At 51.1% G+C, this 19,092-nt stretch overlaps 1 protein-coding gene across 1 annotated transcript; it reads left to right on the forward strand.

Moving 5' to 3' along the window:
• The first annotated feature begins 436 nt into the window (after positions 1 to 436).
• Positions 437 to 17,478, forward strand: c36h1orf43 (chromosome 36 C1orf43 homolog). Its single transcript, XM_041181537.1, has 7 exons — positions 437 to 657; positions 2,499 to 2,600; positions 6,711 to 6,828; positions 9,100 to 9,153; positions 13,352 to 13,518; positions 14,601 to 14,659; positions 17,020 to 17,478. Exons 1-7 carry the CDS (start codon positions 595 to 597, stop codon positions 17,216 to 17,218), a joined length of 762 nt encoding a protein of 253 aa, XP_041037471.1. The 5' UTR covers positions 437 to 594; the 3' UTR covers positions 17,219 to 17,478.
• Positions 17,479 to 19,092: the final 1,614 nt, after the last annotated feature.

The following is a 19,092-nucleotide window of genomic DNA, read 5'->3' on the forward strand; positions in this document are numbered from 1 at the left end:
TTTTCGCTTTGACCCATCACGTGAGCCCAGTGCTTCCGGTCGCCATTTTGTGTGCAACCTCTCTACGTTTTGTTTTCCCAATAAATATGTAACGCCATGTCAAACATCACTGCCAACTGCTTTCAGGTCGATTTATTGATGAGCCGATGTCAAATATAATACGTTGGCTCCTTTCCGAACGAGAGCGTCTAGTGTTTTACGTTCCCCCGCCGCCACCACCACCAACAACAACAACAACAAATATCGTCGGCTTTCGCGCTCAGGTCCCGCTCGCCGGGACCGCGATCCCGGGAATTGCCGAGTTCGGCGCCGGAAATAGCCGAGTGCCCGACGGAAGTCGCCGATGTCCTGCCGGAAATGCCCGAGTGCCGACGGAAAGCCGCCGACCCTCGCCGGAAACGGCCGAAGCCTTAGGCCGGAAGTCCTGATGCCAAACCTCGCGAGAGCCTGCCCACTTTCCCCCTTCCCCATCCCTAAGCAACCAGCCCAGGACCCAGTAACTTGTTGATAAACTGGGTTTAAAGGGAAATGGGGGCCAAATACTAACCAGATGTTCATATTTAAATCTTAAAGGTGAAAAGATTGCAGAGCAATATGGCCAGTGCAAAGAGTTTGTCTGGTGTCAATGTGGTGCTGGTCATGGCATATGGGAGCTTGGTAAGTGGTTTCTGTTCTGCTAGTTATCTCTAGTTAATGCAATCGTTACTAGGTTAACAATTGTAAGACTGCTGAAGGGAACACGTTTTATATTCAATTCTGCCAGTTAATGTGTTTGGGTTTGTTTTTAGCTTTTAAGCTAAAGGGAAATTGGATTCTCAGCCATTCTGTTAGTTACCTCTGGTTATTAATGCAATAGTTACTAGGTTAACGTTTTTAGGATTACTAAAGAGAACACTTTGTTTTTAATTTTGGCTGTTGCAATGCAACATGCTTAGGTTTGTTTTTAGTTTCTAAACAAAAGATAAATTGGATCCTCAATCATTCTGCTAGTTATCGCTCATTAACGCATTAGTTACTAGGTTGACAAATGTAGGATTACTAAAGAGAAACCTTTGTTTTCAATTTAGAATGTCGTCATTGAAAAATCACTAGCTGCTTTTTAAAATTTCTTTAAAAAGGGAAGTTGGCGACCGGAGTCATTTTGTTAGGTATCTCTAGTTATTAATGCTATAAATTACTCGGTTTCCATTTGCAGGATTGATTTTATTAGTTTTATTTTTAAGTTAGAGAGTTTATATATCATACAACATCTAGGTTCTTAATTTTAGCTAGGAGGGAATTGGGATTTGAGCCATTCTGCTAGTTATCGCTAGCGTTAGGACGATATAGATGAGCTGGTAAGATGGGCAGAGCAGTGGCAAATGGAATTTAATCTTGAGAAGTGTGAGGTGATGCGTTTTTGGAGGACTAACACGCAAGGGAATACACAATGAATGGAAGGACCCTAGGAAGTGCAGAGGATCAGAGGGAACTTGGTGTACATGTCCATAGATCCCTTGAGGCAGCAGCACAATTAGATAAGGTGGTTAAGAATGCATATGGGATACTTGCCTTTATTAGCCTAGGCATAAAATGCAAGAGCAGGGAGGTTATGTTGGAACTATATAAAACACTAGTTAGGCCACAGCTGGAGTACTGTGTGCAGTTCTGGTTCTACACTATGGGAAGGATGTGATTGCACTGGAGAGGGTGCAGAGGAGATTCACCAGGATGTTGCCTGGGCTGGAGCGTGTCAGCTATGAAGAGAGACTGGATAGGCTTGGGTTGTTTTTCCTTAGAGCAGAGAAGGCTGAGGGAGGACCTGATAGAGGTGTACAAAATTATGAGGGGCATAGATAGGAAGAAATGTTACCCCTTAGTGGAGGTGTCATTAACCAGGGAGTATAGATTTAAGGTAAGGGGCTGGAGATTTAGAGGGGATTTGAGGAGGGATTTTTTCACCCAGAGGGTGGTGGGAATCTGGAACACACTGCCTGAGGGGGTGGTAGAGGCAGGAACCCTCAGAACATTTAAGTATTTAGATGAGCACTTGAAATGCCATAGCACACAGGGCTATGGGCCAAGTGCTGGAAAATGGGATTAGAGTAGATAGGTGCTTGATGGCCAGCACGGACATGATGGGCCGAAGGGCCTGTTTCTGTGCTGTGTAACTCTAAGACTCAATACAATAGTTAGTTGAGTAACATTTGTAGGATTACAACAGAAAAACCCTAATTGTAATTCAACAAATGAATGCAGTGCAAGATGTTGAGATTTGGGAAGTCAGCGATGTGAGTCATATATTGTATTGGCCAATGTTTTACCTCAAGCAAACATCGAAACTTTGTGGGATCGTGCTGTGCACAAATTGATGGCCGCGTTTCCTATGTTGCCGTGCCGACGACATCGGAGAGAGCGGCTGTTGAACGCTTTGGGGCGTCCTGAGGTAGCGATAGGCGCTACGGGAACGCAGGTTCTTGCTGCTGCTGCTGCTTCACGTTGCTTTCTCCTGTCCCCAGGTCTTTGTGCTGCTCTTCATCTTTGTCAAGCGCCAGATCATGAGGTTCGCCATGAAATCGAGGCGGGGGCCTCACGCACCCATTGGCCACAACGCACCCAAGGTTTGTATCTGCGCAGTGACAGGACCTTAACATGGGTTTAACGTGCCGGCGTTGGCATCTTGGCACAGTGGCAATCGTCCGAATGGGGTGAGTGGGTGTGGCTATCCAGCGTGCCCAGCTGTGTGTGCTTCAGCACTGAATCACAGAATCTCTCAGTGCAGAAGAGGCCCTTCGGCCCATCGGGCCTGCACCGACACATGAGAAACACCTGGCCTACCCACCTAATCCCATTTACCAGCACTTGGCCCATAGCCTTGAATGTTAAATTGAAGAATTAGCGATGCCCCTCTGCTAATCCACCGGCTACTTAAGCTCACAGGAAAGGGTGGATTTATTCTTTCGTGGGATGTGGGCATCGCTGACAAGCCCAGCATTTGTTGCCCGCCCCTAATTGCCCCCGAACTGAGTGGCTGGCTTGTCCATTTCTTGGAGTAGTTGAGATTCAACCACATGGCTGTGGGTCTGGAGTCACATGTAGGCCAGACCGGGTAAGGACGGCAGATTTCCCACCCCTAAAGGGGACATTAGTGAACCAGATGGGTTTTTACGACAATTGACGATGGTTGTCATGGTCACCGTTACTGACACTAGTTTTCAATTCCAGATTTTATTAATTGAATTTAAATTCCACCAGCTGCCGTGGTGGGATCTGAACCCGTGTCCCCAGAGCATTAGCCTGGGACTCTGGATTATGAGTCTAGTGACATTCCCAGCACATCTCCATCTCCCCATAATGAGGACAAGGGAGCTGATGAGAGAGAGAGAGAGAGAGAAATTCTGTGCAGATTGGTACCGACCTGATGACTGTGTAGATACCATCACTAAAGAAAAGTGTTCCAAATTGGTTAGTACACAGAGTGATTTAGGGCACAGATGTAGGCTGTTAAGCCCATGCTGGCTCTCTGTAGAGCAATCCTTATCCTTGTGAGCTTATTTCCCTTAAGTGCCCATCCAATTTCCTTTTGAAATCACTCATCGTTTCCGCTTCCCCCCCCCCCCCCCCCCCCCCCCCAGGTCGTGGGCAGCGAGTTCCAGGTCATTACCGCATGCGGTGTACATATAAAGCTTTAAAAAATTCTTCCTCCCATCTCCCCCTTCACCCTTGCCCAGAACCTTAAATCTGTGTGCCCCACAGTCCTTGTACCACCAGCCAATGGGAACACCTTTTCTCTGTCTACCTTATCTAAACGTGTCACCATCTTGCCCCCCTCTATCAAATCTCCCCTCAATCTCCTTCGCTCCAAGGAGAGCAAGCCCCAGCTGCTCCAGCCTAACCTAGTCGCTAAAAGTCCCCTCGCCCCCGGAACGGATCTGGTAAATCACCCACCGCATCCTCTCGGGGACCCTCGCGCCCTTCCGAAAGCCTGGTGACCAGAACGTGTCCCCTCGGCTGCAGAACGGACTCCTTGTTGATGTGGTGAACTCCCCTCGGGGGGCCTGAGGTTCGAGAGCGATCAACTGGGCCGTCTTTAAAAACGTGGCCGGCTAGAGAGAGTCGTTCTGGGCGGAATCGACGTTCGCAGTTAGCGTTGACCGTTCGGACTCTGGGATCGAAAGCGCAACTCTGAAACTTGCCAAAGACACCGAGTGCCAGCTGGTGTTGGGGGGGGAGGTGGGTATTTATAGTCAATACTGAGCTAACAGATTACAGGAGGGCATTCATAAACGTGCAGTAGGGGCAAGCGATTGGCAGATGAAGCTCGACGTGGATAATTGCAAGTACGTTTTTAGAAGAGCAGGGAGCCCGCTCATTACTTGGACGGCGCCGGTCTCGGTGAGGCAGAGGGACAAAGGGATCTCGGTGTACAGCTACGTCAATCGCTTGTGCCACAGGCTTGCGAGGCCAGAAAGCACTGGGTTTTATTTCCTGTGAACAAAGGAACTAGGAGCAGGAGTAGGCCCCTCGAGCCTGCTCCGCCATTCAATAAAATCGTGGCTGATCTGATTGTAACCTCAACCCCACATCACCCCCACCCCCGCAACGGATAACCTTTCACCCCCTTGCTTATCCAGAACCTATCTCGCTCTGCCTTAAAAATATTCAAAGGCTCTGCTTCCATTGCCTTTTTCAGGAAGAGAGTTCCAAAGGCTCACCACCTTCGGAGGCAAAATTTCTCCTCATTTCTTGTCTCAAATGGGCGACCCCTTATTTTTAATCAGTGACCCCTGGTTCTAGATTCTCCCACAAGAGGAAACACCCTCTCCACATCCACCCTATCAAGACCCCTCAGGATCTTACATGTTTCAATCAAGTCGCCTCTCACTCTTCTAAACTCCAGTGGATACAAGCCCAGCCTGTCCAGCCTTTCCTCATAAGACAACCCACCCATTCCAGGTATTAGTCTGGTAAACCTTCTCTGAACTGCTTCCAACATATTTGCATTCTTTCCAAAGGTATAAAATTGAAAAATTGTTAAACCTGCCTCTAACCTCGGTTAGACCACACTCGCAGTTCTGGTCACCGTGTTATAAAAAGGATATAGAGACACTGGAGAGGGTGCAAATGCATGGATGATGCCAGAAATGAGGGAGTAGACATATCAGGAAAGGATTGACAAGCTGTGACTCCTTTCTCTTGAAAAGAGGAGCTGAGGGGGTGATGTCTTTGAAAATGATGCAAGGTTTTGATACAGTGGATACAGAGAGGACGTTCCCTCTTGTGTAGGGGAGTAACCAGAACTAGGGGGGTTCATCAATATGAGACAGTCACTAATAAATCCGATGGGGAATTCAGGAGAAACTTCTTTACCCAGAGAGTGGGGAGAACGTGGGACTCGCTGCCGCGGGGAGAACGTGGGACTCGCTGCCGCGGGGAGAACGTGGGACTCGCTGCCGCGGGGAGAACGTGGGACTCGCTGCCGCGGGGAGAACGTGGGACTCGCTGCCGCGGGGAGAACGTGGGACTCGCTGCCGCGGGGAGAACGTGGGACTCGCTGCCGCGGGGAGAACGTGGGACTCGCTGCCGCGGGGAGAACGTGGGACTCGCTGCCGCGGGGAGAACGTGGGACTCGCTGCCGCGGGGAGAACGTGGGACTCGCTGCCGCGGGGAGAACGTGGGACTCGCTGCCGCGGGGAGAACGTGGGACTCGCTGCCGCGGGGGAGAACGTGGGACTCGCTGCCGCGGGGAGAACGTGGGACTCGCTGCCGCGGGGAGAACGTGGGACTCGCTGCCGCGGGGAGAACGTGGGACTCGCTGCCGCGGGGAGAACGTGGGACTCGCTGCCCGCGGGGAGAACGTGGGACTCGCTGCCGCGGGGAGAACGTGGGACTCGCTGCCGCGGGGAGAACGTGGGACTCGCTGCCGCGGGGAGAACGTGGGACTCGCTGCCGCGGGGAGAACGTGGGACTCGCTGCCGCGGGGAGAACGTGGGACTCGCTGCCGCGGGGAGAACGTGGGACTCGCTGCCGCGGGGAGAACGTGGGACTCGCTGCCGCGGGGAGAACGTGGGACTCGCTGCCGCGGGGAGAACGTGGGACTCGCTGCCGCGGGGAGAACGTGGGACTCGCTGCCGCGGGGAGTGGTCGAGGCTAATAGTGGAGATACATTTAAAGTGGGGAAGCTGGATAAACACACAAGGGAGAAGGGAATCGAAGGATATGTTAACGGGGTGGAGTTGAGAGGGGAGGGGTGGGAGGAGGTGCTTGTCCCTCCTCCATAAACACCAGCACGGAGCGGAGGGGCTGAATGGCCTGTTACTGTGCTGTAAATCCTAGGTAATCTTATGACGTTTCATTCATGGCCATGGGATGGAAACCTTGAAACTCCCTACCTGAACAGCACTGTGACTACAGCTTCACGACATAGACTGCAAGCAGGGGGAGGCCATTTGGCCCATTGTGCTGTCAGCTCTTTCAAAGAGCTATCCAATTAGTCCCCACTACCCCCACCCACAGCCCATCGTGTCTCCACCCCCCTTCCTCCATCCGTCCCCCCCCCCCCCCCCCCCCCCCCCCCCCCCCCCCCCCCCTCCCCCCCCCCCCCACCCAATCCTTTCGCCCCTATTGGCCTTGTTGAGGAAGCTTTATCTGTGAGAATATATCTTCTCGGGAAAGTGTGCTGTGCTGGGCAGCTTAACCTTTCCCCTCTTCTCTTGGGTGTTGCCTGACAGGACCTGAGGGAGGAGATTGACAGGAGCCTCCTGAAAGTGCAGGACCTTGATTATGAGCCACAGCTCCTGGACGAAGGAGACACCCGCCTACTGCAGATTCAGGAGCCAGGAAACCAAGGTAGCTCGCACCAGCACCTTCCATTTGTATAGCCACCTTTAACATCCCCCTCCACCTCCCCCCTGGGTGCTTCACAGGAGCGTTATAAAACAAAATGTGACCCCCGTGCCATCTAAGGGGATATTAGGGGCAGGGGGCCAAAAGCTCAGTCAGAGAGGTCAGTTTTTAAAGGAGAGGCTTAAAGGAGGTAGGGGAGCGTGGAGAGGTTTAGGGAGGGAATTCCAGAGCTCAGGGCACCCCCCCAGGCAGCTGAAGGCACGGCTGCCAATGGTGGAGCGATGGGAATCGGGTGATGGGCAAGAGGGCGGAATTGGAGGAGCGCAGAGATCTCGGAGGGGTTTAGGGGCTGGAGGAGGTTACAGAGATAAGGAGGGGGTGATGGGGCTGGAGTAGATTACAGAGATAGGGAGGGGTGTAGGGGCTGGAGGAGGTTACAGAGATAGGGAGGGGGTGTTGGGGCTGGAGGAGGTTACAGAGATAGGGAGGGGTGTAGGGGCTGGGGGAGGTTACAGAGATAGGGAGGGGTGTAGGGGCTGGAGGAGGTTACAGAGATAGGGAGGGGTGTAGGGGCTGGGGGAGGTTACAGAGATAGGGAGGGGTGTAGGGGCTGGAGGAGGTTACAGAGATGGGGGGGGTGTAGGGTCTGGGGGAGGTTACAGAGATAGGGAGGGGTGTAGGGGCTGGAGGAGGTTACAGAGATAGGGAGGGGTGTAGGGGCTGGAGGAGGTTACAGAGATAGGAAGGGGTGTTGGGGCTGGAGGAGGTTATAGAGATAGGGAGGGGTGTAGGAACTGAAGGAGGTTACAGAGAGAGGGAGGGGTGTAGTGGCTGGAGGAGGTTACAGAGATAGGGAGGGGTGTAGGGGGCTGGAGGAGGTTACAGAGATAGGGAGGGGTGTTGATGCTGGAGGAGGTTACAGAGATAGGGAGGGGCGTAGGTCCTGGAGGAGGTTACAGAGATAGGGAGAGGTGTAGGGGGCTGGAGGAGGTTACAGAGATAGGGAGGGGCGTAGGTGCTGGAGGAGGTTACAGAGATAGGAAGGGGTGTTGGGGCTGGAGGAGGTTATAGAGATAGGGAGGGGTGTAGGAACTGGAGGAGGTTACAGTGATAGGGAGGGGTGCAGGGGCTGGAGGATGTTACAGAGATAGGGAGGAGTGTAGGGGCTGGAGGAGGTTACAGTGATAGGGAGGGGTGTAGGGGCTGGAGGAGGTTACAGAGATAAGGAGGGGTGTAGGGGGCTGGAGGAGGTTACAGAGCTAGGGAAGGGTGTAGGGGCTGGAGGAGGTTGAGGCCATGAAGGGATTTGGTAACAAAGATAATTATAAAATGGAGGCATTGCTGGAAAGGAGCCATTGTAGGTCAGCGGAGCACAAGGGTGATGGGAAATTGGGATTTGGTGTGAGTTGCGATTATGGTGGGAGCGGAGTTTTGAATAAGCTGAAGCTTATGGAGAGCGAAAATACGATGCTCAAGGCGACAGACCAGGATGAGTATTTCAACAGCATGAATTTGTAACACATAATTTTTGATGGGGAAGTGTACAGGGAGCTTTACTCTGTATCTAACCCCGTGCTGTACCTGTCCTGGGAGTGTTTGATGGGGACGGTGTAGAGGGAGATTTACTCTGTATCTAACCCCGTGCTGTACCTGTCCTGGGAGTGTTTGACGGGGGCAGTATAGAGGGAGCTTTACTCTGTATCTAACCCCGTGCTGTACCTGTCCTGGGAGTGTTTGATGGGGACAGTGTGGAGGGAGCTTTACTCTGTATCTAACCCCGTGCTGTACCTGTCCTGGGAGTGTTTGACGGGGGCAGTATAGAGGGAGCTTTACTCTGTATCTAACCCCGTGCTGTACCTGTACTGGGAGTGTTTGATGGGGACAGTGTAGAGGGAGCTTTACTCTGTATCTAACCCCATGCTGTACCTGTCCTGGGAGTGTTTGATGGGCACAGTGTAGAGGGAGATTTACTCTGTATCTAACCTCATGCTGTACCTGTCCTGGGAGTGTTTGATGGGCACAGTGTAGAGGGAGCTTTACTCTGTATCTAACCCCGTGTGTATAGGGATTATTATCGTGACCTGTTGCCTGAAGTGAAGCCGTGTTTGACGTTTAAGTTCCTCTTTGTGGTGAGCACGTCATTTATCAAAAGGAGATTGTATCCAATGATCAGCAAACGTTTCATTTTTAGGAAGTGATCCGGGTGGTTTAAAGTTTATTCACTTGACGGCAGTGACAGACGAGAGTGACCTCTCTCTGCATTAATCTCCGCAGGTCGCTTCAACTACATCTACAGAATGAAGGCTCTGGATGCCCTCCGGCACGTGGGTGAGTGACGGATCATAAACCCGCCCCCCACCACCCCAAACAAAGCCGGGGATGAAATTTGTGCTCCCCAGTGTCGCTCGGGGCAGCTTTGGCGGGGGGACCGTGTTTGATTTGTGGCGGTGGGGTAGCGTGGTAATAGCATCCCTCTAGTTCTCCTGGCGACCAAAGTGCTTCACATCCTTTGAAGTATGAGTGCAAGCACAGCAAGATCCCGCAAACAAGCTGAGAGATGATTCCAGTTTAAGGGGGGGGCCAGTTGAGGGATAAATATTGGCACCGGGCAGAATTCCCTCACGCTTTCCTTCGGGGTGGCAGCTGTGGGGTTTTCAGTTTGCCTGGCGAAGCACTTGTGGCTGCCTCAACGGCCTGCTCGATGTTGCTCCCGTTTAAAGGATGTTTGGAATGAAGCAGGCTGTCCGGACCCGCTCCCATTTGAATTTGAATTCCGGCTTTAGGAGAGCTAGGAACCTGCATGGTGGCTCCTGGGTTTTCTTCCCTCCCCCCCGCCCCTGCTCTCGTATCCCAGTGACAGAAGGAGTAGGGGCACAGGCAACCCCGAGTTTCCCAGTGTGGGGGAGAGTCAGATTCAGCAAGGTAAAACGTCGGGAACTGGCTGGAGCTGGCATTCTCCACAATACAAATTGAAGTGGCGTGATTATCAAAAGGCAATCTAGTTCACAAGACTGATCGCTCACCGAAATGTACAGCACGGAAACGGGCCATTTGGCCCCTCTGCTCAGTGCCGGTGTTTCTGCTCCACACGAGCCTCCTCCCAATCTCCACCCCGTCACCATATCCTCCTATTCCTTTCTCCCTCGTGTGCTTATCCAGCCTTCCCCCCCTTCAATGCATCAAGGCTATTCCCTCCTCTGGTAGTGAGTTCCACCTTCTCACCCTCCTCGTCTACACTCTGCTTTACCGTTTGAGACTCTGCTCGCTAGCCTGCTCCCTGCAGGGCTCAGGTTAGTTTAATTTCCCTCTAACCCTCGTGTGCTTTGCACATCCTTTGACCCTAAGGTTTAAAGACATTATTAAGGATGTAAGTTCTTAAAAGTAATTTTTTAAATGGGCATTTAAAGGGCAATTTTCATTTTAATGAAAAGACATGATGCGGTTTCCTCTACATTGGAGAGACCAAACGCAGACTGGGTGACCGCTTTGCAGAACACCTTCGGTCTGTCTGCAAGCACGACCCAGACCTCCCTGTCGCTTGCCATTTCAACACTCCACCCTGCTCTCACGCCCACATGTCCGTCCTTGGCCTGCTGCATTGTTCCAATGAAGCTCAACACAAACTGGAGGAACAGCACCTCATCTTCTGACTCGGCACTTTACAGCCTTCCGGACTGAATATTGAGTTCAACAATTTTAGATCATGAACTCTCTCCTCCATCCCCACCCCCTTTCCGATCCTCCCCCTTTTTTTCCAATAATTTATATAGATTTTTCTTTTCCCACCTATTTCTATTATTTTTAAATGTATTTCCATCCATTGTTTTATCTCTACCTTTTAGCCTATTTCGATCCCTTCCCTTCACCCCACCCCCACCAGGGCTATCTGTACCTTGCTCGTCCTGCTTTCTACCCTTAATTAGCACATTCCTTAGATAATATCACCTACTTCAACACCTCTTTGTCCTTTTGTCTGTGACATCTTTTGGTTATCTCCACCTATCACTGGCCCTCTATCCAACTCTCCTTGTCCCACCACCACAACCCCCCCACCTTAAACTAGCTTATATTTCACCTCTCTTCTATTTTTACTTAGTTCTGATGAAGGGCCATAAGGACTCAAAACGTTAACTGTGTTCCTCTCCGCAGATGCTGCCAGACCTGCTGAGTTTTTCCAGGTATTCTTATTTTTGTTTTGGATTTCCAGCATTCGCAGTTTTTTGCTTTTATCCAAGTCTATCCAACCTCTCTTCATAACTTAAACGTTTCATCCCAGGCAACATCTTGATGAATCTCCTCTGCACCCCCTCCATTTTGAAAGATAACCACTGATGTATCCACTTTCGCTAAAGTCGCCACCTTCCACACTCTGGGATGTAGCTCATCAGGGTCCAGGGGACTTATTGACCTTCAATCCAATTAATTTTTATTAATACTAATTTCTTTCAGCTCCTCATTTTCACTGGTCCCTTAGCTCCCTAGTATTTATAGGAGATTTTCTATATCGTCCTCCATGAAGACAGGCACAAATTAATTGTTTAGTTTCTCTGCCATTTCCCTCTTCTCCATTATAAACTCTCCTGTCTCCACCCGTACAGACCCACGTTTGTCTTCGCTAACCTTTTCCTTTTCACGTACCTAAGGAAGCTTTTTCTCGCTAGCTTATATTCACGTTCTCTTTTCCCTTTCTTTATCAGTTGCTTTGCCCTCCTGGGTTCGAAATTGCTCCTGACCCTCAAGCTTACCACTTTTTCTGGCAACCTTCCTTTGATCTAATGCAACCTTTAATTTATTTTGTTAGCCACAATTGATTCACCTTTTCCTGTTGGATTTTTGTGTCTTAGAGAAATGAATATTTGTTGTAGACCATGTCATGTTACTTTAAATACTAACCGTTGTTTGTCTACAGTCAAATGTTTTAGCGTATTTTTCCAATAAACCATAGCCAACTCACCCCTCATACCTTCCTTTGTTCAGATTTAAGACCCGGGTTTCAGACTGAACTATATCGCTTTCCAACTTAGCGTTAAATTCTATCATATTATGGTCACTATTTCCCAAAGGCTCCTTTACAGCAAGGTTATTAATTAGCCCTTTCTCATTTCTATCATAATAAATCTAAAATAGCACGATCCCCAGTTGGTGGTTCTTCATGCTGCTCCTGAAGCCCATCTCGTATGGACTCCAGGACTTCATTCTTCACAGCGTTAGTGCTGATTCAGTTTATCTAGTCTACATGTAAATTGAAGTCACTCACTGTTACTGTATTACCTATGATACATAGAGCTCTTAATTTTCTGATTTACATTGTGCCAAACCTTACCCCTACAGTTTGGTGGCCTATAAACAACCCCCATGCTGCCTCTTGCTGTTTCTTAGCTCTGCCCAAACTGATTCTACATCTTGATCCTTTGACCTAATTTCCCCCCCTCACTAATGCACTGACCTCATCCCTCATTAACAGTGCTACCCCCACCTCCTTTTCCTTTTTTGCTCACCTTCCTAAATGGTGAATATCCTTGGATATTCAGTTCCCAGTCTTGCTCACCCTCTGACCACGCTGCCACAATGGGAATTAAATCATAACCATTTACCTCTGTTTGTGGCTTCAAGTCATCTACCCTGTTGAGAATGCTGCGTGCATTCAGGTAGAGTGTGCTCAACTTTGTCTTTTAGTACTAACTCGGAACTGTATGGGCCGTTCCTTCACTGTCGCTGGGTGAAAATCCTGGAATTCCCCCCCCCCCGCCCCCCCCGAAGTGCACTGTGGGCGTACCTACACCACATGGACTGCAGCAGTCCAAGAAGGCTGCTCACCACCACCTCCTTAAGGGGTAATTAGGGATGGGCAGTAGGTGCCCACATCCTTTGCACGAATATATTTTTAAAAATCCATTTCGCAGTTTATTCTGTTCCCGTTTCACCTGTCTTCACCTCAACCTTTGTTTTAATATCTAAACATTTAGCTGCCAGATTTAGTGGCACGTTTTTACCATTTCACTTGTAGCCTGGCCGGTTGAAACGTTCAAGTGAGACCCTTAACAGGGGTGAGTTACGTGGAGAGGCTGGGATTTTTCTCCTGGGGACAGATGAGGTTGAGGGGAGATTTCGTTCAAAATTATTAAGAATAAATAGGGGGAAACTGCCTTAGAAACTGTGTCAGGAGGGTTGGTAACCAGAGGGGACACAGATTGAAGAGAATCGGGGAAAGAACCAGAGGGGGAGATGAGGAGAGTTTTTTTTTTTATAAACACAGCGAGTTGTTGTGATTTGGAAGGCGCTGCCTGAAAGGGCGGTGGAAGCAGATTCAATAGGAGCTTTCAAAAGGGTGGGGGGGAATCGGATAAATGTTTGAAGGGGGAAAAATTTGTAGGGCGATTGGGGGAAAGAGCGGGGGGAGTGGGACTAATTGGATCGATCTTTCAAAGAGCCGGCACGGTGACGATGGGCCGAATGGCCTCCGGCTGCCCTGTGTGATTTTTTCTTTTTAACGTTTTGACTCCCCTTGATGTGTTCACCGCTGCAGATCTCCCCATCGGCGAAGGCACCGAATACGCCAAGTGTTTCACGGGGAAGAGTTTCCGTAGCTTCCTGATGGAGCTGAGGGAGGGGAGCACCCCGTTCAGAGGGGTGCGCAAGAACCTCATCGACAAACTCATAGACGGATACGAGGCAGCGCGTCATGGCACGGCGGTAGGTGTGCCGGCAGGTTGCCGTCGGCTGGGCAGAATGCCCCCCCCCCCCCCCCCCGCCGGTGCGGTGGGGTTCGTACGAATTAGGAACAGGAGGAGGCCATTCGACCCCATCGAGCCTGCCCCTCCATTCAATAAGATCGTGGCTGATCTGACTGTGGCCTTAACCACTTTTTCCCCCGGACCCATCCCCCCCAAACCCACTTCCCATAACCGCCCCCCCCCCACCCCCGACTCCCTTGTCGATCAAAAACCTGCCTAACTCGGCCTCAAATATATCCAATGACCCGGCCTCCACTGCTCTCTGGGGAAGAGAATTCCACAGACTGACGACCCTCTGTGTGAGAGAGGGAATTCCTCTTCATCTCCGTCTTCAATGGGAGAACCCTTATTTTTAAACTGTGCTCCCTTCCCCCCCACCCCCCTCGTTCTAGACTCTCCCAAGAGGGAGACACAACCTCTCAGCGTCTGCCCTGTCGAGCCCCCTCAGGATCTTACATGTCTCGATAAAATCGCCTCTCATTCTTCTAAACTCCAATGAGTACAGGCCCAACCTATCCTCATAACACCAAAGCCCCTTCGGTTTAGACATAAATATATTGCGCCTTTTACTCGTTCGTGGGGTGTGGGGTGTCGCCGGCTGGGCCCAGCATTTGTTGCCCGTCCCTAATTGCCCCCTTGAGAAGGTGGTGGGTGAGCCGCCTTCTTGAGCCGCTGCAGTCCCCTGTGGTGTACGTACACCCACCGTGCTGTTAGGGAGGGAGTTCCAGGATTTGGACCCAGCGACAGTGAAGGAACGGCCGATATATTTCCAAGTCAGGATGGTGAGTGTCTCGGAGGGGGACTTGGAGTAGGCGGTATGGTAGATAAATAAAATGATAGATATTTTTGGTGCGTTACTAAGTGGAAGATTAATCACTTCTGAGGAAGATTAACTTAATTTCCTATAAAGTAACTTAACCAAGTTTTATATTTGCATGTCTTCAAGTGTTTGGTGAATCCTTCCGTACTGTACAGCTCGGCTGTCATGGGACGGAGGGTGGGGGAAGAGGTTCTCACGTTGTTCCTTGTTTTGTGTTCCAGTTCTTCGGGAAAAACGAATGCATGAAGTATCAGCAAGCTGTGAACGAGCTAGCCACCATGTGAGTTCAGCTCATCCTCCCAACCCCCTTGCCATTCCCTATTACAGTGTAACTAAGCCAGCGCAACGCTGAGGGAGTGCAGCACTGCCATTCGAATCCAGCCTTCAGCCCACAACTGCCTTTCGGGTGAACACGCGGAGTTCTGTCTTTGTTTTTGTTAACTTGGTCAAGCCCAGCATTTATTGCCCATCCCTAATTGCCCCCTTGACTAGGCGGTGGCGTGCTGCTGCTGCCCCCCTGTGAGGTGTAGGTACACCCACCGTGCTTTTTTTTTCTTCTGTCGGGGTTTGATGCAACTGTGTCGCTCGCTTAGCCGTTTAAGAGTCAGCCTCATTGGCTGTGGGGTCTGGAGTCATGTGTAGGCCAAACCGGGGTAAGGACGGCAGATTTCCTTCCCTATAGGGGCATTAGTGAACTAGGTGGGTTTTTACAACAATCCATGATGGTTGCCCCAGTCACCATCACTGAGACTAGCTTCAATTCCAGATTTTAGTTAATTGAATTTAAATTCCACCAGCTGCCCACGGTGGGATTTGAACCTGTGTCCCCCCAGAGCATTAGCCTGGGACTCTGGGTTACTCGTCCAGTGACATCACCCACTATGTTACCATCCCCTAAGAGCAGGGGCGTGTCCCCATCCCTCAGCCCACACCAAAAAAGAACACGATTTGGTCATTAGTCTCATTGTTGTTTGTGGGAGCTTGCTGTGTGTAAACTGGCTGTCATGCCTCCTACAATATGACTATGTTTCAGAAGTAACTAATTAGCCGTGACACACTATAGGCGATTCTTGCTATAGAAATACAAAGTCATCCTTAAGGGGAGACCATTTTTTTACTGGTGCTCAGCCGCTGTTATTCTTGAAAGCGTGGTTCTGACCAATCTTTGGGCTCTTCTTGCTCTGTGGGGTAGCCTTGTCACACCTCCTCGTAGAACAGACCCCACTTTTCATTCTCCACACCCCCCTCCCGCCAGTATTCAGAACTGAGTGTCGGCCGGAGAGCGAGATGCACTCACCGGGGTTCCTGCACTAGCTTTGTAGAGCGCTAGTTCGGCCTCAACTAGAATATTGTGTCCAGTTCTGGGTGCCGCACTTTAGAACGGATGTGAAGGCTTTGGAGAGAGAGAGGGAGAGTGCAGAAAAGGTTCACGGGAATGGTTCCAGGGATGAGGAACTTCACTTTTTTGGATAGGTTGGAGAATTTGGGGCCATTCTTGAAGAAAAGAGAAGATTGAGGGGGGGATTGGAAGAGAGGATTGAGGGGGGATTGGAAGAGAGGATTGAGGGGGGATTTGATAGAGGCGTTCAAAATCACGAGCGGCCTGGACAGAGTGTAGAGGGGGAGAAACTGTTCCCCCAGGTGGAAGGGTCGAGAGGCAGAGGGCACCGATTTAAGGTGATTGGCGAAAGAAGCACTGGGTGACAGGAGGAGAAACTTCTTCACACCGCTGGAGAGCGCTGCCTGAGAATGTGGCTGAGGCAAGGCCAATCGAGGATTTCATAAGGGGAATTGGACGACTACCTGAAGAGGAAAGGGTTGCAGGGTCAGGAGGAAAAGGCGGGGGAGGGTGTGAGTGTCTCTGGCAGAGTCTCGATGAAACATGATGGGCAGAGTTGCCTCCTCCCATGCTCTAACCATTCTATAACTCGGTGCCTTATAGCGTCGCTCTCAGTGGAGCGCTGGTCCCAGTCGCTTTCGGTGGGAAAGGCAGTTTCAGCAACTTGCTGGAGAAGCCCCTGGGGCCTCCAGCTGTGTCTTTTGGAACAGAAGATCATGCGTTCAAACCCCGCCCAGGCCCTTCCAGCCAAGAAACTGGGATTGTTCTCCTCAGAGCGAAGAAGGTTAAGGAATCGAGGCATTCGGAATCAGGAAGGGGGTTTGGACAGAGTTAAATGAGGAGAAACTGTTTCCACTGGGCAGGAGGGTCGGTAACCAGAGGGGGACACAGATTGAAGAGAATCAGGGAAAGAACCAGAGGGGGAGATGAGGAGAATTTGTTTTTATTTACACAGCGAGTGGTTGTGATCTGGAAGGCGCTGCCTGAAAGGGCGGTGGAAGCAGATTCAGTAGGAACTTTCAAAAGGGGGGGAATCGGATAAATACTCGAAGGGGAAAATTTGCAGGGAGATGGGGGGGGGCGGCGAAATGGTGGGGGAAGGGGACTAATCGGATAGCTGTTTCAAAGAGCCAGCATAGACACGATGGGCCGAATGGTATCCCCTGCTGTGGGCACTTGGCAGCAGAGGGGGTTGCCTGGGCCTCTGGAACCCCGTACCCCCAATGAGTTTGGTCAGGAAGGTGGAGAGAGAGATCTGTGCGGACCCATCTTAACGTACGTTTTCGTTTCTCCCTGAGCAGCCTTCAGTCTCGGACCAACCGGAGCCAGGCACAGCACCAGGCCGCAGCGAAGGAGCTGACCACCTCTCCCGAGACCACCTCGCCCACCACCATCCAGGTCACCTACATGCCATCAAACCAGAAGAGCAAGAGGCCCAAACACTTCCTGGAGCTGAAGAGCTTCAAGGACAACTACAACACTCTGGAGAGCACGTTGTGAGGACATAAGCTGCCCTGAACCTTAGCCACCGAGACCAGGATCCCACTGGTACGCAGTCTGCTCCAAACACCCACATTTGAGCTTCATCAAAATCATGGCACCAGGGTTTATCCCAGACATGTCGGATTGGGTAGAAATGCATCTCACCCTCTCGGGCTGTCACTGTATAACACTGAGGTACAGTACGGGTGGGGAGGGGTCTGTCGCTGTATAACACTGGGGTACAGTATGGGTGGGGAGGGTTCTGTCACTGTATAACACTGGGGTACAGTACTGGTGGGGGACAGGTCTGTCACTGTATAACGCTGGGGTACAGTACTGGTGGGGGACAGGTCTGTCACTGTATAACACTGGGGTACAGTACTGGTGGGGACGGGTCTGTCACTGTATAACACTGGGGTACAGTACTGGTGGGGACAGGTCTGTCACTGTATAACGCTGGGGTACAGTACTGGTGCGGACAGGTCTGTCACTGTATAACACAGGGGTACAGTACTGGTGGGGACGGGTCTGTCACTGTATAACACTGGGGTACAGTACTGGTGGGGACGGGTCTGTCACTGTATAACACTGGGGTACAGTACTGGTGGGGACAGGTCTGTCACTGTATAACACTGGGGTACAGTACTGGTGGGGACGGGTCTGTCACTGTATAACACTGGGGTACAGTACTGGTGGGGACAGGTCTGTCACTGTATAACACTGGGGTACAGTACTGGTGGGGACGGGTCTGTCACTGTATAACACTGGGGTACAGTACTGGTGGGGACAGGTCTGTCACTGTATAACACTGGGGTACAGTACTGGTGGGGACAGGTCTGTCACTGTATAACACTGGGGTACAGTACTGGTGGGGACAGGTCTGTCACTGTATAACACTGGGGTACAGTACTGGTGGGGACGGGTCTGTCACTATAACACTGGGGTTCAGTACTGGTGGGGACGGGTCTGTCACTGTAAAGGGACAAAGTACTGGCAGATCATTCTGTCCCCCCACTCCTCTTCCGGCAGTCTGCCGAATAAGCTTCCATTGTTTGTTTCCATTTTTATTTAAAATAAAGTTGACTGGATTTGAATTAAATCTCTGGGTTTCAGTTCTTGTCTGAAGCAGAGAAGGGGTCAGAGTACATTGCTGACAACTGGGGAATCAAAACACGTTCTAACCTCTCACCTTCCAAACCCACAACTCTACCATCTAGAAGAACAAGGGCAGCAGACACATGGGGAACACCCACCACCTGGAAGTTCCCCTCCGAGCCCCTCACCATCCCGACTTAGAAACATATCGGCCGTTCCTTCACTGTCGCTGGGTCCAAATCCTGGAACCACCCCCCTCCCTAACAGCACGGTGGGTGTACCTACACCACAGGGACTGCAGCGGCTCAAGAAGGCAGCTCACCCACCACCTTCTCAAGGGGGCAATTAGGGATGGGCATTAAATGCTGGACCCAGCCCAGCGACACCCACAACCCAACCATTTTTTTAAAAATGTACACATTGTCCTCTCCCTCCGACACCTGGACCTCTCCCTAAAATCCGAGGATCAGCTTAGACCGTGTGGGAGCCGCTCCCAGTCGATTGGGGGGGGGGGGGGGGGGGGGCGGTGGGTGGAGAGGTGCCTCGTCGTACGGTGTCCCCAGCTTGTCTGCCTGGCAAAGAGACCTCCGGAAACTCTGGAATCGTAGGCCCAACACCCAACTGAGAAGTAACGAGAGAGAAGAGATCAGCTTGCGCTGATGTCCGGCCCCCTCGCTGGCACACTCAACCCCATACAGGGGAAAGGAGGAAGGGTTTTGTGTTGTACACGGCTGTAGACTTAGCCAGACCTGGGTACATCCCAGCAAGGCAGCCAGTGGGATTTAAATTCAGTTAAT

Source organism: Carcharodon carcharias (assembly GCF_017639515.1).
Source record: "Carcharodon carcharias isolate sCarCar2 chromosome 36 unlocalized genomic scaffold, sCarCar2.pri SUPER_36_unloc_1, whole genome shotgun sequence".
In the NCBI taxonomy this organism is placed as follows: domain Eukaryota; kingdom Metazoa; phylum Chordata; class Chondrichthyes; order Lamniformes; family Lamnidae; genus Carcharodon; species Carcharodon carcharias.

What these genes read in the sequence shown, in the direction of transcription:
- c36h1orf43 (XM_041181537.1), top strand. Translation starts at nt 595, where the DNA reads ATGGCCAGTGCAAAGAGTTTGTCTGGTGTCAATGTGGTGCTGGTCATG. An exon ending in TTGGCCACAACGCACCCAAG is followed by an intron (nt 2,601 to 6,710) that starts GTTTGTATCTGC and finishes GTTGCCTGACAG; the next exon opens with GACCTGAGGGAGGAGATTGA. An exon ending in TCAGGAGCCAGGAAACCAAG is followed by an intron (nt 6,829 to 9,099) that starts GTAGCTCGCACC and finishes TAATCTCCGCAG; the next exon opens with GTCGCTTCAACTACATCTAC.